The sequence below is a fragment of the Heterodontus francisci genome, chromosome 7 (assembly GCF_036365525.1).
Source record: "Heterodontus francisci isolate sHetFra1 chromosome 7, sHetFra1.hap1, whole genome shotgun sequence".
Taxonomy (NCBI): Eukaryota; Metazoa; Chordata; class Chondrichthyes; order Heterodontiformes; family Heterodontidae; genus Heterodontus; species Heterodontus francisci.
Genome location: NC_090377.1, coordinates 56,898,929 through 56,924,419, shown reverse-complemented (window position 1 = coordinate 56,924,419; position 25,491 = coordinate 56,898,929). Strand labels below are relative to the sequence as shown.

The 25,491-nt window shown below is 43.2% G+C and overlaps 1 protein-coding gene across 1 annotated transcript in view; it reads right to left on the bottom strand.

Moving 5' to 3' along the window:
• The window catches only part of LOC137371712 (potassium voltage-gated channel subfamily H member 7-like), a 525,923-nt gene that overhangs the window by 79,348 nt on the left and 421,084 nt on the right, over nt 1-25,491 (bottom strand). Inside the window, exons 9-10 of the mRNA XM_068034535.1 lie at nt 11,780-12,179; nt 9,380-9,579 (exon numbers count right to left, since the gene is read on the bottom strand). Of these exons, the coding sequence (XP_067890636.1) occupies nt 9,380-9,579; nt 11,780-12,179 (600 nt within the window). The remainder of the gene's footprint in view (nt 1-9,379; nt 9,580-11,779; nt 12,180-25,491) is intronic.

Genomic DNA, 25,491 nt, shown 5'->3' with positions numbered 1-25,491 from the left:
TTGCACGCTACTGCTTCCCATCAATTACTACTGCTTCCTCTGACCCAGATTCTTATCCCCCTCTTTGGCCTTCTCTCTACCCCCAGTCTCTGATCTCCCAATCCTGGCCTCTTCCTCCTATCCTCCTCCTCAATCTCCTATCTCCCACCTTCCAGCCTCTGATCTCCTGACCCTGCGTCCCTGAGTTAACTAAAGGACAAAACACTCTTTTTGCCATGCCAGTTCCATTGAAATGAGGCCCATGGCCCAATATCAGGCTAACCTCAGGCCTCACCATTCAGGTTCAGGAAATGTATCCAACAATGGATACACCTGAGCTTCTCCCAAACATTTAGGTCTTGTTCATTTCCTCAGATGTCCTGAGGAATTGTCTAAGACCTGTAATGTTGATGTGTTTTTTCCACAGGTGCTGCCTACCCTGCTGACTATTTTCCATTTTTTGTATTTTTATTTTTGGATCTACTGCATCTGCAGAACTTTGTCTTTTGTTCTGTGTAAATGCCAACTCCATTCTTTAGCTAGATTGCAATAAAGTGTTTATTGTTAAACACAATGGCCGATTTTGTAGTTGCAATGATGGCTCAACAGTCAGCATTTGCTGTCATTACTCTGTGAAACTGACAGCATCTTTTGCATCCACACATGCGCAGCTAAACGCGGAAACCCAGAAGTTGTTGTCAGTGATTCCCTGCTGTTTTACAGGATGCCCGGTTGAAGTCCTTGCAGATGGAAATCTTAGATATCACTTGATTTGGTATGAACTTCCACCTTTTACACTGTTAGGTTCGTTGTAAAAAAAACCTTGAAAAGTTTACACCTTGTTGAATAGGATGTAAGTAGGTTTTTAGTAGTGTTCTAGGTCATAATTACTGCTGAACAACCTCTCCAGCCCTGAAAAAGTAATTTTACAATTGTACAGTGTCAAATTTGGCCAATCCATGATAAAAATCCCATAGATTTTCTAAAATAATAATTTAAAAAAAAAGTTTGTCTATGATATTTCAGCTCTACCTTAATCCCATGTGTCTGTCCCAATCTTTATTTCACTCTCTATAAAATGATTAAAAAGTGAAGGATAATCAGTGCTTTTTACTTCCTAGTTTGCTGTCCGTGAGAATGCTTCAATGTGATTGGCTTCTTAGCCTGCTTGTTGACTTCACTGTTGCTGTACACCGGAGATACCCTATAGCATAACTGTAGTTAAATTAAGGTTGGGAAAGATGAAATCCACGCCACAGAGATCGCTAAATCTTTGTGGTCCACTTTCCTCAAGGTCATTGATGAGTGCCATCACTTCACCATAGACTGCAAAATCCATGCCATTGGGAATCAAAATAACTCTTTGGCATGACCCAAGAAGTTAGAATCTAACTTGTTCTAATCTTAATATGGTGTCTGAACGCAATGTCAAACTGTAGTACAATCTATTTGTTTTAAATAGCACTGTAAAGAACACATTTCAAGATTCTGTACATGGTGTTCTTCCCAATCAGACAGTACTGTGTCAAATTCAAGATAAAAATGTCCTCAGTTATGCAAACAATATGTTTTTTTTTTCTGTAGCAATATGACAACAGAAACCTGATTTTCCATTTGGTATAAATCTACAGTACTACCAGGATTTTTGTTTTCTTACCAAATCTAAGTGCCTGTTGCACTAGGACTGATAGTTTGCAAAGGGATGAGTGTGTGTAAAACCATCAGCTGTTTTCTACTACTTCCACTATAATATATAATCTCTCTCATGTGGTGCAGTCACCATTTAACCTGATGCCTTATCCTGTGCATGGAGTAAATTATTGTATAACTTTTTTCATTCAAAAAAGATCAACTTACCACTTGGTAAATCTATTGTGGAAAATAAAGACTGCAGCATGTCAAGTTTGCTCTGCAGATATTGATATATGATATTGAACCACTTTGATTACTAATGGATAAATCACAGATTTTCAAGAGCAATCCTAGTCTGAAAAATTAGGCTGAAGTTTTCCTACTGGCCCTAGCTGAAATCATTGCTACTGCCAGTTTACAGTAAGGTACTAATGGTGATACTACCTTAACTGAATTCTATAGTAAGTTATTGTTAGGGTTGGGGAAGCTGCTGGGACTGTTGACAAAGTGGTGAGTCAGTCGTGATTCACTTTTGTTTCTTTTCCATTGCGAAACACTGGTTGAGATAATGAGACAAAAGTATGCATCAGTGCTGAAAGTCAGCTTCATGGATTAAAGTAGTCAGGACAGTAGACTGAAATTCAATACTCAGCAGAAGAAGATGGTGGTTGGGTGTTGCAGAAAATATCTTTAAAGCAATTGTCCCCAACTAAAACATTATAGAATGCTGTTTATTTAACCGACTGAAGAAAATGTCCAGCATAACATATAAAGTCCACTTACATTTTATATGTTTAGTTTAGAGATACAGCACTGAAACAGGCCCTTCGGCCCACCGAGTCTGTGCCGACCATCAACCACCCATTTATATTGTGATCAAGAAGACAGAAATAAATTTTAGCACCAGTACCACACAGCACTCCTGGTAAAATTCTGCCTTGTGGGAGCCTAACTCTGGTCAATATATATTACAGTGAATTTGAAAGAAATTTATCAATAAATTTGTCTTAAATGCAGTTTCAACAAGAATGATGCCTTGTCCGTTTTGCTTTGCCTTTGTGTGGGGGAAGAAACGGTGGCAATGGTCACATGTAATCTTTTCCTCACTTTACTTAAATCTGACACCCTGGGGTTTCCATCCTTATGAAATCTAGAAGACACATTCATTATACTGGCATGCATAACATTAGATAATTGCTTATATGCATCAGATTAACTAGTAAATCTCTTTTGCCCTCCATCTTAAAAAGTCTATGTTCTACATTCATTGAACATGGATAATTATGCTGAAAGGGGAGAACATATAAATGAAGCATATTCATTAGACTCAGTTTGAACATATAATTTGACAGGTTGATTTAAAACAGATGTTCCTGTCTCTTTTTTTTGTAAAAGCAAGGTGAAGGTCTAAAGCCCTCTGGTGCAGGATACCAACAAGGTAAATCAGCAAGTGTTGCCAAGTAAAAGGCAAACACCATAAATAACTGTTGCACATGCAGAGTAATCTAGTATCAATAAGGTTTACAACTTCATTTGGTATTAAGTTGTTACTTTTGTCTATTCATACAATGCTGCACCATCTTGGGCCTCTTGGGTATGAGCTTGTGCAAGGTACAAAGAATAAAATATTAGCCCGGATTTTGCAATAGGAATGACCATTAAATAACTGCTCCGGCACTGAAAGGCTAATTTTACAAATATGGGGTCTCATTCCTTCAGATATTAATTATTGTTGGAGATATTTTAATTTTTTTTCACTTTCTTTCTGTTTCTTTTAACTCCCTTAATCCTATCTTTATCTCTCTGTTTTCACTTCTGTACATGATTTTTACATTTATTTAACTATTCTAATTTATACTTCCTCCATGTCTCATTGAGGATTCTACAATCTGATTGTTTGAAGAGAAACACTGGGTGGAATTTTTCCCTACTGCCCTGGGTCATGACGTTGGGCCCTGAAGCGGGAGGCCTTCGTGCGCCGGTGGAGGGCAGCTGGGTGAATCAAATTACATTGATGCTGGCCAATTAACTGCCAGCAGGTCTGAGAGCCCGTGTCTTCAGGGGCTTGTGCAGTGTCAAGTCAAACCATGGGAAGTGCTGGTGCCATCTTTAAAGGGCTGCCAGCACTTCATGAAAATACGAACTAATAACTGGAAAGACAAGCAAGGGTTCCAGCCACAGCAGCAGCACCAAGGATGGCTGAGTGGCATCCCAGGGTGGCCCCACAGTTTAGTGATGCTTCCCTGCAGGTTTTCCTCCAGGCTGTGCAGGCACTGGGGGAGGTCCTCTTCCCACAGGACGGGAAGAGGAGACCGGCCTCCAAAACCAAGCAAGCCTGCCTGGAAATTGCAGAGGAGGTCAGCAGCCATGATGTCAACCACTCCGCACCTGGCTCTAATGCTAGAAGAGGATGACCAACTTGCTGCGCTCTGCCAAGGTGAGTGCAGCACACAACGCAAACTTTCAGCCTTACAAGTGTTAAGGGGTTCAAGTGAGATTGCCAAAAAGGGTTTGCCCAGTCAGGCATTGTCAATGCCCTGGCTGCAGCATTGGTCGTCAGAGGGAAGGCAGTTTAACTGTGTAGGACCCCAGTTAGACATAGCTGACTACTGTGCTGTGGCTGCTGAGTGGCAGCATGCAGGAGGCATGCCGGTGCCTCCGTAATGTCTAGGCATGCTGCCACCTGCTCAGGCATTGTGCTTGTCTAAGCCGGCTGTCTAGCTATGCTCTTTCTCTGTTTGCAGGAGAAAACCGCGCATAACTTCAGAGAAAGGGCAAAGACAAGTGGGGTGTCCCCTTTCTGCAGATCCTGATGCCAATAGAAAAGGAGGCCCTGGAGATTGGAGGTCATCAGGAGGGGCGTCCCATCGCTGATGGGGAGGCAGGAGTCAGGACAGTAAGTGGCCCAAGGGCTGGCAGGAGATTGTTTCTGAAATAGGGGAGGAACGGTGCTCCTCTGTCCACTACTAGTGGCACTGAGCAATACAACAGGAGCAATCTCAAGAGCGCATTGGCATTCCTGTAACCCACTAATTACTCTTCTTTCTCATCAGGTCAAAGTCAAGAGCAGCCACCAGCCGTGACCAGGGGACGGCTGTACACCTCTGGGGAGGAGGAGGAGGGGACCTCAGAGGGTGCATCATTACACCATTCCCCTGCAACCTCCACCAGCGTACATACTCACACCTTGGTGGGTAAGCGCGTGCATTTTGATGTGGGGTCACAACCTGGTGAGCACAGCACACATGCACCAGAGCAGCTGACAGAGGCTGTGACAGTCCAGGACACAAACACTCTGAGGACTGTGGGAAGCCAGTGCGAAACTAAACCTCAGGCTTTTGACATCCCTCTGGAGTCATCTGCAAGGCGCCAGCTGCAGGATCTGCAGCATGAGGTCAGGGGACATCTGGTGGAACTGCCAGAGGCTATACGCACCTTGGCACGGACAGTGGAGGAAACCATCCAGGCCACGGGTGGAGCCTTGTCTCTGGCGTGCATGAGCTTGGCTTCCTCCATTCAGAGCTTGGTGGCTGTGAGGGAGAGTCAAATGCAGCAGGTCAGTGGATGCAGTAGATGCGCTTGGACCTGCATGCCATCACCACCTCCATTTACTCCATGGAGCAATGATGGGTAAGATGGGGGAGAGGCGCCTGGATTCGTGTCCAGGTCCTCGAGCCCCTCAGGTGAGCAGGGAGGACCAAGTATGCCTTCAAAGGGAAGAGGAGCGGCAGACTGAAGCAACTGGGAGCTCCTCTCAGGGTGCTCCTAGAGTGGCCGCTGCCCCCTCATCCCCTGCCAGTGTCACCTGAACCTCAAGTGGCACCAATGATGGAGGAGAGCCCTGAAGCAATGTAGAAGGCCCTCAGTATGCAGGAGCCCTCTAGGCCTCAGACACTCATAGGATGGTTACCAAGATCATCAAAGACAAAGGGGCAGCAGGATCAACAGCCTGCCTCCACCTCAGCTGACAGTGCAGGAGGAGCATCTCATAGGAGCACCTGTAAAAGATTTAAGCTGAGCACCTAGCTGCACTCAGGGTTCACGGGTGATTATTTTATAATGTAAAGGGGACGTTCAGTTTGGAAGGGCCCCAAAAAAATATGGAATGTGGCAAGACAAGTGTTAGGCTTCTACTTATCTCGAGCTCTCTGGCCTTCAAGGCACCCTGGCTCCCTGCAGCGCATGAGGTTGATGCCATCGCATGCCACTGTGTCATGGCTTTTTGTGTGCAGCCACAGTTTGAATACAATGAAGCAGCAGGCATCAGGGCTCCAGAAACCTGGCACTTTATTGGATTACTCGGGTCATACAAGCAGCTTCAAATGAAATGTCTCCATAATCACCTCCCTTGCGCGTCTTGCCTCTTTACTTGGTAGTGGTCATTGAGGTGCCTCTTCCTTTCATGCCTGCTTGTCATCTACTTCCAGCTTCTCTTTGTTAGACGAGGCAGCGGGATCATGGTCCTCCATACTGGAGGTCCCAAAGTTTGACTCAATGAGGCCTACACAGGTCTCTGCACAGAGGTTCCAAGACCTCCTTCCCCCAGACCCTCCACACCTCCCCAACCTTCCTACAGTTCCTGGTATACCACATGAAGATTGCACCGTGCTGGCCAACCTGACCTCCAAACATATTTCCAACCTGCCCCTGAGTGTCAATGGCAGTGCCCACGCTGTACCACCCTCCCCTTGCTTCAAGGCTGTCACTACCAATGGCTGCCACCTGCAGGCAGCCTTGACCTCCCGCCCCCTCACCATCTCCATATAACTGGCAAGGCTCCAAACCCCCTTGAGCCCCTTGTAAAATTCCATTTGTCCCATAAAACTTTAGTCAATTGCCTGATTAACAGGCTTAATTACCTTGCCGCCGCATCGAAGCAGCTGTTCCTCCCACCATGCTGGCCACCCTTCGGAAAATCCGGAACTGATGTCAAGGCATCAGACTTCTGTTTTGATGCCTTCCATCATTATTTTATTGGACATCCTACCTCCTGATGTGCCTCCCACTAGCTTGAAAAAGTCAGCCCACTATTGGTTGCCTTGCTCACACACTACAGATTCCCTGTAGAAGGTGCTGTGCTGAAAATATCATAAGTTGCCACTCGAAAGCCCGTGAAAATCTTTGGACAGCTGTAAGTGTAATGAACGGTGAGCACCTTTCCTTCACTTCTGACCAGAAAATCTGGACAATGTGCTTGGAAGAACAATGTGGAGAGAAGTCCCTTAACCTCTCTGAGACTGAAGAGCATTTTTAGATTATGGGAAATAAATATGTTGTATGTAATATCTTTTAAAATAGCACTCTTAAAAGTCAATATTGTAATTAAGTATAAAATTACTATATATTTCTTTTTTTAGCACACTGTGATTCAAATGAGAAATTTCAATTGTGTACTTTTGACTAGAAATGGAGTAAAATGCTACTGCATTCCTTTAAGTACTAATAAACTGCAACTTGCTTCCATCAACTTAACATTTAGTACTTGCAATACATAACACCACACATTCTACAGACTCCCATAGAGACTGCTCTTTACATCACACATATGTAATCTGGCTTTCCCTACTATTTCATTTCTTTTTACAATAAGAGCTGTCAGGTTTTATGATGATGATGTTTGAGAATGTCATGCAGTAGCAGTTTGCTCAAAAAATCATGCAAATCTGACAAGTGTGCAATGCTTAGAGGCTAGAAAAGTGCAGTTAATCTTTGTAATGCTGTCATGCATAAGGTTTGAACTTAAAACACTCACACATGGAAAATGAATCACAACAATAAAGCAAGGCAACTTGTTCATAGTCATAAAATGCAAACAAAAATGTTTACAAGGAAAACAATGCAATGCAAACCATATGCATATGGAAATAAGAGAAAACATGAATACAGTGGACTGCAGGATACAAATTTTTAATCTAATGACAACCAATTATTGAGGTATATAAAGAGTTGTAATTTGTTTTTCTTATCTACGTCATACTTTTCTCCCAAAATTCACCTTGCCCCCATTTCTTTATAATCATCACCTAACCACTGGCTCATGCAGAAATCTCACAAATTAAATTTAGAAAGAACCAAAGAAGTTCAGTAAACTGGAAAATAACAATGTTTTCTACACTTGCAAACAACAATGACATGTACCTCCTGTTCTTACCAGAGGGGGTTGAGTTATTCCAAGTATTAAGTTGTGTAGCAGATAAGGAAGAAATAAACTTTTATAAGTACAGCAAATAATTAAACATTAATTTTGTTTTTACACTGGTACACCTTAATATTGAAACATGATTAATAAAATGTTATATATTTAGAAAGATTACGAACATTCCTATTCAGACTAAGAGGAGATATCCTTTGGTACTTTTGTAACTGATATTCAAGAATTTAAGAATGGGAACGTTCTTGCACAAATGTGTTTGAACAGCTGTTAAAGAACACGGATTAAAAACTCCACTCTGTGATATTTGTAACACATGTTAGTATGTTTATATAAAATATGTTTACTATTTTAATGAATTAGCAATTATGTTAAAGTAGCTCACAGCAAATTTCACTTAAATATATTACCAAAGGGTTACAAATACTATGCAGTAGAATCTCAACCCCAATGTTAATATCACAATCTGTTCAATGAAGGAACTGTACTGCTTACCTTGGGCCTAAAAATGCTACGATTCAGATAAAAAGGGTATAAATTTTGCCAACCGATTGACCTTCTAATTGATGCATTCAGTGCATATTTTTAAATGTTACAGTTGTGCACTACAATAAAAAACACCAACCTGAATGCTTGTCTAGGGACCGAAATGTTACCATAGCACATCTGTGCTTTCCAGGAAAGTGGGTAAATTGGCATACAGGGAAGGGAGATGCATAGGCACAGCTCCCATGCACTGGCTCTGTTCCAAAGCTACTGATCTGATACAGGGTTGTTTCACCAGTTTATTAAAAAGTTTTGATTACAAAAATTAGAAGCAATTGTTATTAGTGATGGAAGTGAAAATTATGCACACATTTGCTAAACTATCCTTAAACTATCACCTATTTTATCCCCAAAGAAATAAAGTTTTAATATACTTGAAATACTGTTAATGTTATATTACTAGTAATTTGGAGGCATATGTCAAAACATCAGGGTATTTCTATTGCAACTAATGTAGCATTGGCAATAAAATAGGAGCATGATGTCTCCAGTGTTGTCATTCTACTTAAATTCACATCTTCAAATACCATTTGTATTGATGTTGTTGAGCACATATGTCAGACTTGGTCAGGAAACCATCTTTTACATTTGACAGCACTGACTGGGTTTCTGACTGGATCACTCACACGTTACTTTCCAAAGCAGTTAAGGAGCTAGTGCATGTTGAATGAAAACCCCAGTTCCATTAGTATTTAGCCAGGCAAGTTATAAACCAGAAAAGACTATAGGCTTATTTTGGAAACTTCAGAATTCTAATAGACTATTCTTAATCATCATTACCACATATATATTTCTTTCAACCTTAAATAAGTTATTTTAATGTTTTCACTCAGTTTAATCTCTGTTGCAGAATTTTAATTTATCAGCTGTGCCAGGCCAAGTAATTAGCAGCAATAGCTGTGCTGCATATATCTTCTACTGTTTATTAATAGCACATTGACAGTTAGTCAACTACTTCCTGTGTCGCAGTAGTTACCCAATCCTCTATTCTGCTACTTATAGGTTTTGCCAACCACAGTTCTGCCTATTTAAAAAAAAAAACTCTCTAATGAACAGATCTGTTGTACATACCATGTTCATATCTATGCCATTAGTGTATGTCCAAGCATGTTGGAAGTATTCCTCTAGTCTCTGACGGAGAGGATTGGGAATCTGATGAAAGCGTATGAATTCCTTGACTCGAAGCATTTGCATGTGATACCTTGCTGTTCCAGAATACAATCTCTGGATAATTGCTGAGACATTGCCAAAGATACTGGCGTACATTAGTGCTGGTCAAGGAGAAAACATAGATCCAATCAGACAGGCCAGGCATCATTTACATTTAGTGATTTAAAAAAAATATTGTATCAATTAAATTGATGAGTTTAAAAGTAATTATGAACTATTTTGAATGATAACTGCCAAAACCAGGAACATCCCGTAGGTGTATCACATATGCCAGGTAATTTGCTGGACTATAGATTTAAAAATGCTATAAGTAAAATTAAATCATGCTATGTTGACTCTCCCCCAGTTTACTTAGTCAAAGACTTTCACCTCCTTGCATTTTCTTTCAGAATCACATTGTGGAAATATTTATAACTGTAATCATTATCATTAGGGTACAAAGAACATTCAAAGAAGGGCAACAATGTTTAAAATGTAGTTTAAATTATGTGTTTTTTTAAAGTACAGTTTTGGGAGGGTAACTGGGAGTCTGTAAAACAGCAATGTTTAGATTCTTGACAAGAAGCTAAGAATTGTTGCTAGCCCCTCAAGACTTGCTGTCAACTTACATGATTCTAATATGTTTTAAAGCAGCTTCAACCAGCTGTCTTGGAAATCACCCGTCTCAGGATTTGAGGCACAGTACTTTTATATACTAATGCCCACACAATGTTATTCCAATGCCAGGCCACCACAATGGATGCACAACAGCTGAGTAAACATGGTCTGTAGTAAGATGTTGTGCAGCATTTATACCACTACAAGTATAAATGCAGTACAAATATTATAGTATTTAGTAATAAAACAAACATATATAAGAAGGCAATGTGAAATGAATGACTGTCTTTAAAACCCACCTGTTAGTATTTGAGGTTGTCACTGTATCAAATCATTGTATTAATCTTGAACATTTCTCTGCAAAGCCCAAATTCTAGAGCATTGGCAGATATAATGGCAAAGTGAATTTTAGGATATCGCTTATTACAGAATTCCATTCAGATCACTTTCCATTAACACACTTAAAACAATCATAATCCTTAGCCAAGCTTGAAAGTTCTCACTTATTTCTGTTTCAAGTGCCTAACACACTAGGTAGAATCATACAATTGATCAGTTTGACCTATGGGCATTTTACATTCAGAGTTTAACCTTCTGAGTGCCACCATGCTCTAGTACAAGATAATTGATATTAAATTCTCATCATCACAGGAAGCAGTTTGACTGGTTTAACATATGCCCTTATTATATCTAGCCAGTGGAATAAGAAAGACATATTGAATGTCAACTTAGTAACACCATCCAGACATCATTAGCGTTCTAGACTCCTCTTAAATTCAGTACACCACAGGACGTGCACAACCACCTATATAGGGTGCTATGCATCATGAACATTTTTCCACATACGTAGTTATGCCACCAATGCAAGCTGGTCATGTGCACATTGCATCATTTACAGACCAATAAGGTTCACATAAGCATTAGTGAAAACAACAGCTCCAATGATGCGTGGGAATTTGAAGAAAAATGCTGATTTTAGAAGTCATGCTGGAGCCGACACATTATAACAACATTACAAGTCCACCACCCTGAGTGCACCACATCTGAGTAAATAAGATCTGTACTAAGATGCATTTATATCACTACAAGCATAAATTTAGGACAAATATATTGATATAATATTCCAAAAACATAAGATATAACTCAGGCTGGACTGAGATACAGAAATTCTCCTTCTTGGCAAACTAGCTCAGCCTTTTAAAATGTAACGTTATCATGTCTGCTTATCCAGAAATACCAGAAATGGTAGTGTCATTAGTAATATAAAGTACTGACTAATAACTGAATAAACCTCATAAATAATTCCAGAAAATTCTGACAATGCCTGGGTTTGGGGGTGGGGGAAGGGTGGTGGTTGGGGGAGGTTCACTTGACATTACTTAGACCATGTCAAATACTAGGACATCACAGAGGTGTAGTAACAGTTTCAGGGATTAATTTTCCTTGAAGTCATCTCCAATTACCTTCCCCTTATAAAAAGTATTTGCAGTATTTGAATGTAATCCTGAATAGGGAACTTAATGGTTGAGTATATTTAAAGATATCAATCCTAGTTGAAAAAAAGTTGTAGTTTAAGAAAAGTTTTACAAAAGAACATGGCAAGGTTACAGAACTGAAGCACCTTGAGGTGTGCACATTGAAGAAACTAACATTCTTTCAGATTGCTTAGTATTATAAATAGTTCAGATAGTAAGGATCACTTACAGCCAATCAACATGACGCAGATGGAAAAGATCTTCTCCGAGTTGGTGTTAGGAGACACATTCCCAAAACCAACACTTGTCAGACTACTAAAAGTGAAGTAGAGTGCTGTCACATATTTATCCTTGATGGATGGTCCAGAGCTAGCATCACTGATATTATACCGTTTCTCTATCTGTTGTCCTAAAGAATCCAACCAGCCAATTTTGTGTACCAGGTACGGCCGCTCCACGTTCCCAATAGCGTACCAAATGCAAGCGAGCCAGTGAGCAATCAAGGCAAATATGCACATGAGCAGCATTAGAACCGCAGCCCCATATTCAGAGTATCGATCTAATTTACGGGCAACCCTCACCAGACGCAGCAGACGAGCTGTCTTCAGGAGACCAATCAGTGTTGTTGTCTGTCAAAACAGTAAGATTATTAGTGAGCAAGATAAATGACTACAGCATTTCAAATCATCCAAATTAGAAGCTTGTATTCTTTGATTTTCTAAAAGATACCCTGCCTGACACCCAGCATAAGATTATGCAGCACAATGCTTTCAATGCAGTAAGCCTTATTTTCACAAATTGAATGATTAGAAAACCTCAGTAATGTTTATTGCAGAAAAGCTCAATGATAATTCTGAATAGTTACGCAGCAAATAAATTAATGAGGTCAGAAATTAATTAGATTCTTATCGTAGATTCAAACCTTGACAATCATTAATAAATATTACACGCTGCCCATCAGCCATATCAATTGCAAGCATGGGATTACTTTCCCTGTGTATTACATTTATCCTGAAACCCTTCAACACCAATTGCCTGCCCAACATCAAACAGAAATTTTCTTCAATTCAATCAGTTTTAGCTCTCAGAACCATTTATATTCCCTTGATCTGGATTTCACCCACCTCTCCAAAATCCTTTCAGGTTAAATGCTGGTGTGCAACCTGGGATTCACATTTGAACCATCCTTAGTTGAACTTTTTAACCCCACATTTGTTCTATGACCAAGATTACATTTTTATTACTTTTAGAATATCGCCTGCCTAAGCTTTTACCTCCCCAACTGCTGTTGAAGCCCATATATGCACCTTCATCAACTGGAAGAAAAGAATTTCTAATGTCCTCTTCACTGTCTCACTACCTCCACCCTTTGGAAACTTTAGCTAATCCAGAATTCTACAGCCAGTATTCTCTCCCACCACCATCATTCTTGCTGAGTTTCACTGGCTCCCTGTATCTCAGGTAATGAGCTCTCAACCTGTGTACTCATTTTAAAGTCTCTCTATGCCTCATTGAATGCTACCTGATCAATCTTCTGCAATTATACTTCCATGTCTGTGCCCTCCCCTCACCTGACCCTGCTCCCTTTGCTACACCATTGGAGGCTGATCATTTAATCACTAAGCCTCTGTCCTTTGGGACTCTCGTTCCAACTAATTACCCTCCTTGCCTTCAGAAGTATCCTAAAACTTCTTTTGCACTATGCCATTGGTTCATCCCTTAAATTTCTTCATCTTGCTCAGTCAGTGTTCACGTATTTCCATCTTGTTAATGCTTTGGCTCAATTGGATAGCCCACGGAAATGGGCATGGGGATCATGGGGATTAACCTGCGTCCACTGATTGCAATGCAGGCAGCACACCAACTTCATGTTTCCTGCTCATTTCACTGATTATTGCATCTGGCCAGCGCTACCTATGCTGTTAATTGGCTGGACACAACAGGAGGGGGCCAGTATCATGAGTGGCTAGCACCACTTAAAACTAGCCTGCACTGCTTAAAGTTAGCCTGGACCATTTAAAAAGGACGTAAATTGTGGCTGGAGCAGGTGCTGGGAGTCGTGGTTGAAGAAAATCTGACCTGGGAAAGAATAAGGAATGGTGCATTAGGGGAGTGAGCAGGCTCCAAGGTTTTCGGATGCTGCACATCTTTTCCAGCAAGGAAATGTAGCCAACTCTGTTCACATATTTGTAGACCCATAAATGATGGCCAATGTCAAAGATTCTATTACAGCACAAACAGCAGCCATCCAGTGTCTGGGTGCTGCAGTGGAAGCAAAGACTGCTGTCATGCAAGGTTAATTGACTGCCAAGCAGGCTCAATCTGCTGCCATCATTGCTGTGGATTATAATGTGCAAAGAGACTTGGAGGGTCTCACAGCAGTCCAGCAATATGTCCTGTATCAGATTACTAGGATTGCTGACATGGGGCCCTGTGGGATTGGCAGTGACTCCATGGAGCATGAATCCACTGTACTCTCTCACATCTTCCCAACCACTCATTCCAGCAGTGCCCTTGCTGTAGCCTGTCAGCCAGCCAGCCCAGATTGCTGCTGCCCATGCTGAGACGGCACAATTTGCAGACAAGCCTGTTAGGCCCAGTGTTGCTCAAGCTGTCCTCCAATGCCTTTTGCCATCTCCTCCACTGACAGCCATCAGCCTTCTACTAGCCAAGCAGCAGCCACTGGGGTAGAACTCCATAGGAGCCCTAGGACAGGCCAAGGCACATGGAAGACAGGCACTAAAGGAATGCACAAGGGTGATTAGTTGACTTTTGTCTGCAATATCCATGATTTAATTTATAAAATTGGTTTAGAAGTTTTATTTTGTCGTGGCTTTATTTCTGCATTATGGCCAAGTGGGCACTGTGATGGTCAGTACAGAGAAAAGGTAGGGTTTGGGATTGCTCACAAGTGGGAAATGGTGATTGCACTCAGATGAGTTCTTCAAGGACAGCCCATGCAGAAAGGGGTTTCCTCCTACTTTTCTCTTCCTCCTCTGCCTCTTCCTCCTCATCATGCTGCTGCTCCTCAGCAGCTCACAGTATAGCTGGTGGCAAGATGTGGCCCCTCTTGACAGCGAGCTTGTGTCGCATGCAACAGACGACCACAAATCTTGACATTAGTTCTGCTGAGTACTGCAGGGCTCCTCCAGAGTGGTCCAGGCAGTGGGAGTGCTGTTACAGTGCACCAATGGCCTGCTCTATTACATTTTGTATGGTAGCACAGCTGTCATTTTATGCATGCTGTGTACGGGTGTATCATTGCACACTAGATTCATCGGCTATTTTGTCAGTGGATAGCCCTTGCCGCCCAATAGCCACTCTTTGGTTTGCCGTGGTGATTCAAATGCAGCAGGTACAGTGGAGTGCCACAGAATAAAGTTAAAATGACTGTTGCCAGGATACTGGGTATTGACCTTCATGATTCACTGCCTATGGTCACACACTAGCTGGATCTTGAGGGAGTTGAATCTCTTTTGATTCTGGTATAGGGCAGAGTTGGCATGTAGCATCTGCCAAGCAATATATGTGCAGTCAATGGCAATTTTCACCATGGGAAATCCTAGTGCATCCCTGTGCTTGCTGACCAGCCTGGGAGAGGCTGGACGCATAAAAATTCATCACCATGGTCACCTTCACAGTTATTGGCAATACATTCCTTGCTCTGCTCTGAGGTTGCGTTTGTGTTGGCAGTAGGTGGTAGATTTCAGTGAGGATGTCCTTACTGAAGTGTAGATGTCTCACATACTATTCCTTGCTGAGATTCAGGTGGGAAAATTGCTCTCTGAATACCCTGGGTCAATATGGCCTCCTGCTGAGACCTGTTATGCATGGTCTCCATTCATTCTCCAAGTCAGCAAGTGGAACGCTAGTGCATCAATATCTGGGAGCAACTGGTTTGTGCAGAAGTCTTAAAGTCAGCAAAAACTTGAGCACCTGCCACACCATTCCCTGTAGACTTTTGCAACTTGAAACAACTACAGAAAGCACCAAATGTTTAGAGAATTGAAGCAACAGCTTGTAGAAATTAACTCGCAACTGACCTCCAAGCAGTTGATGATCCCTTTAAATAGCACGAATGGTGAACCCTTCCTGCTGCTGAATGTGTGTTTAGCTGTGCAAGGTTAAAAGAGGGCATTCGCTGTATCATTGAGCTTCAAAATGGCACTGTTGACTTCAAAGTAGCATTGCACACTGATTGACATGATCTGCCTCCTCTGCAAATTTCCAGCAGATGTTCACCATGCGCACACCAATGCGTCATCTGGCACGATTCACACCTTGTGTGCACATGCACTGGTGCACCATTTTGCAGCTCTAAGGGCACTCAGAATGCTCAAAAAATGGGCACTAACATGCCCAATTTCTAGCATCTTCTTTGTGAGGAGCACTGCATAAATGCAAACTGTGTTACGAGGGTTTTTTTCCATGAGTGATGGAATTCCTCAGGAGCAAGGACTTACTTGTTCTTTTCTTTAAACATACCTTGAAAATGATATGGGAAATATTCTGCACTGATTGTATTTCTAACAGTAAATGTATGAAGCAAATGTTTTATATTTTGAGTTTACTTTTTGTGAAAGTAAAAATTTTGTAGTAATGAGTAAGCATAAATGTCTTTCCATTAGTGTTTCAGAATCTAGAATTGCTGCTTGAGCTGATAAGTGGCGAGTAACATTTGCCACACAATATCATTTCTAACAAGAGAGAATCTAGAGATCTTCCCTTGGAGTTCAATGGCATTACCATCGCTGAATCCCTCACCAGTAACATCCTGGGGGTTACCATTGACCAAAAAGTTAACTGGACTAGCCGTATAAATACTGTGGCTACAACAGCATGCCAGAGGCTGGGAATTCTCTAGCGAGTAACTCACCTCCTGATTTCTCAAAGACTATCCACCATCTACATGTCACAAATCAGGAGTGTGATGGAATACTCTCCAATTTCCTGGATGAATGCAGCTCTAACAACACTTAAGAAGCTCAATACCATCCAGGAAAAAAGCAGCCCGCTTGATCGTCACCTTATCCACCGCCTTAAACATTCATTCCCTCCACCACTGGCACACAGTGGCAGCAGTGTGTACCATCGACATGATGCACTGCAGCTACTTGCTAAGGCTCCTTAGACAGCAACTTCCAAACCCACGACCTCAACCACCTAGAAGGACAAGGGCAGCAAATGCATGGGAACACCGCCACCTGCAAGTTCCCCTCCAAGTCACACACCATCCTGATTTGGAACTATATCGCCGTTCTTTCACTGTCGCTGGGTCAAAATCCTGGAACTCCCTACCTAACAGCACTGTGGGTGTACCTACACCAGATGGACTGCAACGGTTCAAGAAGGCAGCTCACCATCACCTTTTCAAGGGCAATTAGAGATGGGCAATAAATGCTAGCTGTGCCAGAAATGCTCACATCATTGTGAACAATTAGTTCACTTTGCCCTTCTTTGCCAGAACTCTTCCTTTTATAGTGAGCAGTTGCCTCACCAGATTGTTTACTCTTCAGTCATGTGATATAGGCCAAACCATGGCAAGCTTTATCCCTACCCCAAACAAAATATGGGCTGGGCCTTACACTGCAAAATTTGGCATGGCACATCTCCCCTCTATGGGTGGAAACTTGTCCATTTAGTTCCTCCAAAACGACGGGACCATTTTAGGGCTGGGAACCTAAGTGATTTGCGCTCCTTTGTGGTTGCTCCTTCCCAGAGCAATCTAATTATCAGTTAGCCTCTGGATTCGCTGACCAATCAGGGAGAGTGGGCGGGATGAGGTGTTCATTCTGTCAAAGGAAGGATTTCCAATTAAAGGGACCACAGCACTTCGATATTTGAAGCTGCAGAAACCAGAGGAATGGAGGGGAGATCTGAGAAGGCTGCTCCCCAGGTCTCTCACTCTTACCTGGATGTCCTGCTGCAGGATCAGAGGGGCTGCAGTGAGGGGAGCTCATCTAAGGATGGGAGGAAGAGGACAACTTTTGGTGTGGATGAAAATGGCCAAGGAAGTCAGCAGCAGAAGTGTGGTAGCTCCAACCTGGAGATACTGCACCAAAAGGATCCACAACCACAAGAAGGCATGACAGATGACTGACATAACACTTTCAGGTGCCAAGCCCCATATTATGACATGCTCAGCATTCTCCTGCACAGCATTCGTCAGGTCAACACACCTTGCAGCTCCACTCATTCCTTTCTCTGCAGGCACCCAGGACATCATGCAGGAGTTCCACAGGGTAGTGTCCTAGGCCCAACCATCTTAAGCTGCTTCATCAATTACCTTCCCTCCATCATAAGGTCAGAAGTGGGGATGTTCGCTGATTATTGCACAATGTTCAGCATCATTCGCGACTCCTCAGATACCGAAGCAGCCCATGTCCAGATGTAGCAAGACCTGGACAACATCCAGGCTTGGGCTGATAAGTTGCAGTAATATTTGCACCACACAAGTGCCAGGCAATGACCATCTCAAACAAGAGAGAATCCAACCATCTCCCCTTGATGTTCAATGGCATTACCATCGCTGAATCCCCCATTATCAACATCCTGGCAGTTACCATTGATCAGAAATTGAGCTGGACCAGTCACATAAATGCTGTGGCTACAAGAGCAGGTCAGAGTCTGAGAATTCTGCAGCGAGTAACTCACTTCCTGTTTCCCCAGTGTCTGTCTACCATCTACCAGGCACAAGTCAGGAGCGTGATGGAACTCTCTCCACTTGCCTGGATGGGTGCCGCTCAAACAACACTCAAGAAGCTCAACACCATCCAGGACAAAGCAGCCTGCTTGATTGGCACCCCAACCACCACCTGCAAAATTCACTACCTTCACCACCTCGCACAGTGGCAGCACTGGGAAAAACATACTTGACCTCGTCCTCACCAATCTGCCTGCCGCAGATACTTCTGTCCATGACTGTATTGGTAGGAGTGACTACCGCACAGTCCTTGTGGAGACGAAGTCCCGCCTTCACATTGAGAATACCGTCCATCAGATCTAAGCTTTGCAGTCCTGCCATATCCAGTTGTGAATGGTGCTGGACAATTAAACAACTAACTGGAGGAGGTGGCTCCACAAATATCCCCATCTTCAATGATGGGGGAGCCCAACACATCAGTGCAAAAATTAAGGCTGAAGCATTTGCAGCAATCTTCAGCCAGAAGTGCCGAGTTGATGATCCATCTCGGCCCCCTCCTGAAGTCCCCAGCATTACAGATGCCAGACTTCAGCCAATTCGATTCACTCTGCTTGATATCAAGAAACGACTGAAGGCACTGGATACTGCAAAGGCTATGGGTCCTGGCACTATTCCAGCAATAGTACTGAAGACCTGTGCTCCAGAACTTGCCGCGCCCCTAGCCATGTTGTTCCAGTATAGCTACAACACTGGTATCTACCCTGCAATGTGGAAAATTGCCCAGGTATGTCCTGTACACAAAAAGCAGGACAAGTCCAACCCGGCCAATTACCGCCCCATCAGTCTACTCTCAATCATCAGTAAAGTGATGGAAGGTGTCATCAACAGTGCCATCAAGCGGCACTTGCTGTGCAATAACCTGCTCAGTGATGCTCAGTTTGGGTTCCACCAGAGCCTCTCAGCTCCTGACCTCATTACAGCCTTGGTTCAAACGTGGACAAAAGAGCTGAACTCAAGAGGTGAGGTGAGAGTGACTGCCCTTGACATCAAGGCAGCATTTGACCGAGTATGGCATCAAGGAGCCCTAGCAAAACTGAGGTCAATGGGAATCGGGGGAAAACTCTCCGCTGACTGCAGTCATACCTAGTACAAAGGAAGACGGTTGTGGTTGTTGGAGGTCAATCATCTGAGCTCCAGGCATCACTGCAGGATTTCCTTAGGGTAGTGTCCTGGGCCCAACCATCTTCAGCTGCTTCATCAATGACCTTCCTTCAATCATAAGGTCAGAAGTGGGGATGTAGGCTGATGATTGCACAATGTTCAGCACCATTCGTGACTCCTCAAATACTGAAGCAGTCTGTGTAGAAATGCAGCAAGACCTGAACAATATCCAGGCTTGGGCTGATAAGTGGCAAGTAACAGTCACGCCACACAAGTGCCAGGCAATGACCATCTCCAACAAGAGAGAATCTAACCATCTCCCCTTGACATTCAATGGCATTACCATCACTGAATCACCCACTATCAACATCCTAGGGGCTACCATTGACCAGAAACGGAACTGGAGTAGCCATATAAATAGCGTGGCTGCAAGAGCAGGTCAGAGGCTAGGAATCCTATGGCGAGTAACTCACCTCCTGACTCCCCCAAGCCTGTCCACCATCTACAAGGCACAAGTCAGGATTGTGATGGAATACTCTCCACTTGCCTGGATGGGTGCAGCTCCAACAACACTCAAGAAGCTCGACACCATCCAGGACAAAGCAGCCCGCTTGATTGGCACACCATCCACAAACATTCACTCCCTCCACCACCGACGCACAGTGGCAGCAGTATGGGCCATCGACAAGATGCACTGCAGCAACGCACCAAGGCTCCTTGGACAGCACCTTCAAAACCCGCCATCACCTAGATGGATAATGGCAGCAGATTCATGGGAACATCAGCACCTGCAAGTTCCCCTCGAAGCCACACACCATCCTGACTGGGAACTATATTGTCGTTCCTTCACTGTCGCTGTGTCAAAATCCTGGAACTCCCTTCTTAACCACACCGTTGGTGGATCTTCACCCCGGGGACTGCAGTGATTCAAGAAGGTGGCTCACCATGATCTTCTCAAGGGCAATTAGGGCTGGGCAATAAATGCTGGCCTAGCCAGCGATGCCCACATTTCACGAACGAATTAAAAAAAAACCTCGCATCCCAAACTGAACAACCAACACTCACAATTACCCTCAGCCTATTTCCCTTTCATACCCATATCTCACAGTTATCCTCCACAAATGATATCCTTCCTTCCTCTCCACACAGCCATTATGAACACTCGCACCTCTCTACTTTCTCTTCTGGCAGGAGCATACAATTTGGCGAGGGCGGAGGTGAGGCGAGGGGGTGTGATGATGGCCATCCAGCAAAAGCACCTTGTCAGCCACTGCCAATGCCTGTCCAACTGCTCCACTGAGAAGCAGGTCTTATTCCAGGAGGCTGCAGATTTCAGCAGTGACCTGCTGTGAGAGCCTGACCCTCCTCAGACACTGGTGCTCAGACATGTTGAACGAGCTGATCCTCTGCCTGTAGACCCTGTTTTGGGGGTTTAGTCTCATTCCAGCTGAATCTCGCTGTCTATCCTATGTGCCCTGTGGAGGGGCACGTGCTTGAGGAGCAGACTGCTGGTGCTGCTGCTGTTTTTTTATTAATTCATGGGATGTAGGCGTCACTGGCCAGGCCAGCATTTATTGCCCATCCCTAATTGCGCTTGAGAAGGTGGTAGTGAGCTGCCTTCTTGAACTGCTGCAATCCATGTGGGGTAGGTATACCCACAGTGCTGTTAGGAAGGGAGTTCCAGGATTTTGACCCAGCGACAGTGAAGGAATGGCGATATAGTTCCAAGTCAGGATGGTGTGTGACTTTGAGGGGAACTTGCAGGTGGTGGTGTTCCCATGCATTTGCTGCCCTTGTCCTTCTAGTTGGTAGAGGTTGCGGGTTTGGAAGGTGCTGTCTAAGGAGCCTTGGTGCGTTACTGCAGTGCATCTTGTAGATGGTACACACTGCTGCCACTGTGCGTCGGTGGTGGAGGGAGTGAATGTTTGTAGATGGGGTACCAATCAAGAGGGCTGCTTTGTCCTGGATGGTGTCATGCTTCTTGAGTGTTGTTGGAGCTGCACTCATCCAGGCAAGTGGAGAGTATTCCATCACACTCCTGACTTGTGCCTTGTAGATGGTGGACAGGCTTTGGGGAGTCAGGAGGTGAGTTACTCGCCATAGGATTCCTAGCCTGACGTTGCTCCTGCTGGTGGTGTGGCATCTGCTGTTGCCTCTTAGCAGAGGCAGAAGGTGGAGTTGCATAAGCTGCTCCCATGTCATGGTGAATGCTGGCAGCTGGGAAGTGCTAGACTGGTGAAGTCCCTTCCAAGAAGTTAGCAATCACTTGTCAATCAGTGAAAGCACTCTCTGAGAGGAGAGGTGTTTTGAACAGCAGCCTCACAATGGCCATGGCTAGAGCTCTTCAGAGTAACCAATCAGTGCCTTCCCAGCTTGTCAGTTACACTTAAGAAGCTTTTCCCACTGCTCACATACCTTGGTGATGCTGCTGAGGTGCAGACAGAGGATACAAGACATGCGTTGTTGGGAAAAAAGGAATTCATGATTTAAAAAAGCTCATAATCGCCTTTTTCATCACCTCAATTGCTTTAGCTTTCCCACCAGACCGAAGGGGATACCCCGCAGGACTTGGGGTATCCAGGAAGAGGGGGGGAATGATGTTGGGATTCTGACCCAATGTCATTTTCCAGGACTTTCCCACCCCTCACGCTCCGGAACCTGCGTCCACCGAACCTGGAAAATTTTGCTCGATGGGTGTGTTAGACCCATTTTGCTGGATTGTGAAATCAAGCTATATTGTGTGTTACATGGTACAATGGCATAAAACAATGCTTCCTCTGACTACAAGTGAAGTCTTGTAAAATTTACTGGTTCAGTTATAAAGTTACAATTCAAATGTGTAACGGGAGATAACAAATGGGCTACAAAATGCATTTTTCTATCTATAAATCATGTATAAAATGTTGCAATATTTGCAACATTTTTTCTTGTACTTTGTCAACTCTGTTCTTCCTTTCCAGATTAAGATGGCAAGTAGATACCCTCTTTTCAGACCTCTGTTTATGCGACAACTGAGCTTATCGCCAGAATGTGTGTGAGAAAATGCAACCTCTGATTTTCCCTCCCATGTAGTGGATAAGCATTTCCCTATTTCAGTACTTTCCCAAAATGGCACCCATTATGATTGACAACTCACCCTGTGGAGAGTTGTGAATTCAAATCTTTGCTCTCTGGCTAGTTTTGAGAGTCTTCTCATTCACAGCAATGTCAAGGCTCTAGGTATTGATGTGAAAAATGTGCCTGATCTATAAGTACTCCTAAAGCTTCACATTAATTCTATTAGTGGCACCTTTTTAAAGGGCTAACCTCTAAAATTCACAGAAAGAACATTCCATTTATAAAAAGGTGATATTTTTTACTTGAATTGTAACTAAAATGTCAAATTTATTGGTGAGTTAACAACAGTTTATTGCTATCAAAATGATATCTGCTGGAGGTTTAGACATATATTGACCAAAATAACTATCCATTTGTTCTTCACAGCAAGTAATATTAATTTTATATTGCTGCCCTTTCTAAGCACAGCTGGCAGATATGATTGTCCAGGCATTGAACGCTGACACAAAAACTATTGTGTACTGCCGCAGAATTCTCTTGTGTGGTTGGGAATGAAAGGATTTCAGCCACATGACCAGTCTGTAGTTGATCTGACACAGTCAGAAGTAAATCAGCTTTTTATAGTGATTCTCCATCACAATGCACCACTAAAACACAACGGCAGTTCAAGAACTTCATTGAAAATGATCTAAAAATTGTAGTGACAGTGCACATGAAGTGTATGATCAACTGCTGAAAATAAATTCTAAAATCATTCAGCAAAGGTTTCATGTTGGGGCTCCATAGTTCAACTTAGCTGCCATTTCTATAAAGGGTGTGGCTCAGACACAATTTAGTTCAGACTTGGTGCAAAGTTTACCTGAGCAGTTAAGTAGGTAAACAATGGGAAATGTCTTTAGTTCAACCCCCCTGTTTCATATCATTTCAACACATGGGCAAGATCCAGTGTTGGTGAGGGGAGGAGTCAAATTTTAAATATGTCAATAGTGCATAAATAAATTCCTGTAACAAAAACTAGAGTACTGGAAGACCAGTGAGTTAATCAACCATCACATGGAAAATCCTAACCATACTACTTTAAAAGCCTATTTATGTCTCTTTCTGCTGTTAGTATTTACGAACTGAATACGATCAGCTGCACTCTCTGTTTCAAATCAAGCAGTCAATTCCAAATACAAGTCTAGAAACCATGCTGAGCAGCACCCCATTTTCACTTACATAAATTTGTCAATTTGAACCTGCACTTTGAAAGAATAAATGAAAAGTGCTATACTGAGAAATACCCAATTCCCTTCTGCAAGTGTGCCAGTGGCGCACTAGCAGACATGTGCAAAGTCACTTTCAGCATTGATTAGCATCCCACCATTCTGACAGGAGGCAGGCACCTAAAGGCCAATTTTCTTCTGCCTAATGTCCCATGTGTATCAGTTCCAAGGGTGTTACGCAGCAGAGTGAAGACTTGTAACACTGGCTCTCCACCCTGTTTGTGCTTGACAAGCACTTCCTTGATATGGGTGGAATGTTCCTGCATTTTTTGATGGGAGCATTTAAATATTATGTAAATGATTCTGCAGTGAAGTTTGAAACCTCGAATGTCATTTTCTAGGGATACTGATGTATGGATGTCAGCTTTGAACATAACCCTAACAAACTGGATGTTAGAGTTTGTAGGACAACCCTTTCAGATTGGAGAATCTGGAAGGGGTAAGGCTGAACTGTAAGGACAGCAATCAAGAGATTAGTGGAAGTGTTTGCGAGTATCTTTAGCCAAATGTCTTGCGGACAATTGTACTCTCCCTCCACCTGCATCCCACCATCATTGGTGCCAATTTAGTCCATTCAAAGCGACATTAAAAAGCGGCTGAGTGCACTGGACACAGCACAGGCTATGGAGCTCTGAAAAATCCTAGCCATTGTGCTGAAGACCTGTGCAACAAAGCTGTTCTCCCCACACCCAATTAAGCTGCTGCAATTCAGCTATAACACTGGTGTCCAGCCAACAATGGAAAGATTGCCCAGCTATGTCCTATCCCCAAAAGCAAGATAAATCGAACCCCATCAATTCACCAGTTATTGCCCTATCAGCCTCCTTGCAATCATCAGCAAAATGGTGGAAGGAATCATCAACAGTGCCATCAAACAATATTTACTCAGCAACAATCTGCTTACTGAAGCTCAGTTTGAGTTCTGGCAGAACAACTTGTCACAGCCTTGATCCAGATATGGATGGAACAGCTGAATGTCAGAGGAAAAGTGACAGTAGCTTCTCTTGATATCAAGGCAGCATTCAACTATGTATGATACCAAAAAACTGTACCAAAATTGAAATCTATGTGTGTCAAAGGGAAAGGCCTTCAGTGACTGGAGTCATATCTGACACAAAGGAAGCTGACTGTGGTTGTCAGAGGCCAATCATCACAACACCAGGACATTGTATCAAGCACTTTTCAGGAAAGCATCCTTAGCCCAACCATCTTCAGCTGTTTCGCCAATGATATTCCCTCCATCATAAGTTCAGGGCACATTTGCTGATGATTCAACAGTGCTCAGCTTCATTCAAAAATCCTCCAATAAGAAACAGCCCATGGTTGTCTACAGCAAGATAATAGTGATGTTTGGGCTGACAAGTGGCCGATAACTTTCAACGTCACCACCATCCCTGAGTTCCTCACCATCAACTTCTTGGGGGTCACCATTTACTAAAGGTGAACTGGACCAGCCATATCAACACCATGGCTACAAGAGAAGGGCAAAGGCTGGGTACTCTGCAATGAATGGCTCAAGTCAAGAGTATGGTGGAATAATCGTCACTCACCCGGATGGATGTAGCTGTAACAACAATCATGAAGCTCCAAACTATCCAGGACATAGGAACAGAAGTAGGACATTCAGCTCCTCAACCCTGTTCCATTATTCAACTAGATCATGGTCGTAAGCATTAATCAAATGTCTGGTGGTCGTGTGGTGTGCATTTATCTTCACTTCCTGCAGTCTAATGCTGAACATATATCTGATCCTGGGAAAGTACCTGTGTTCCCACTAGTTTTGTTGTTATTTGTATCCAGGGAATTAACTATGTG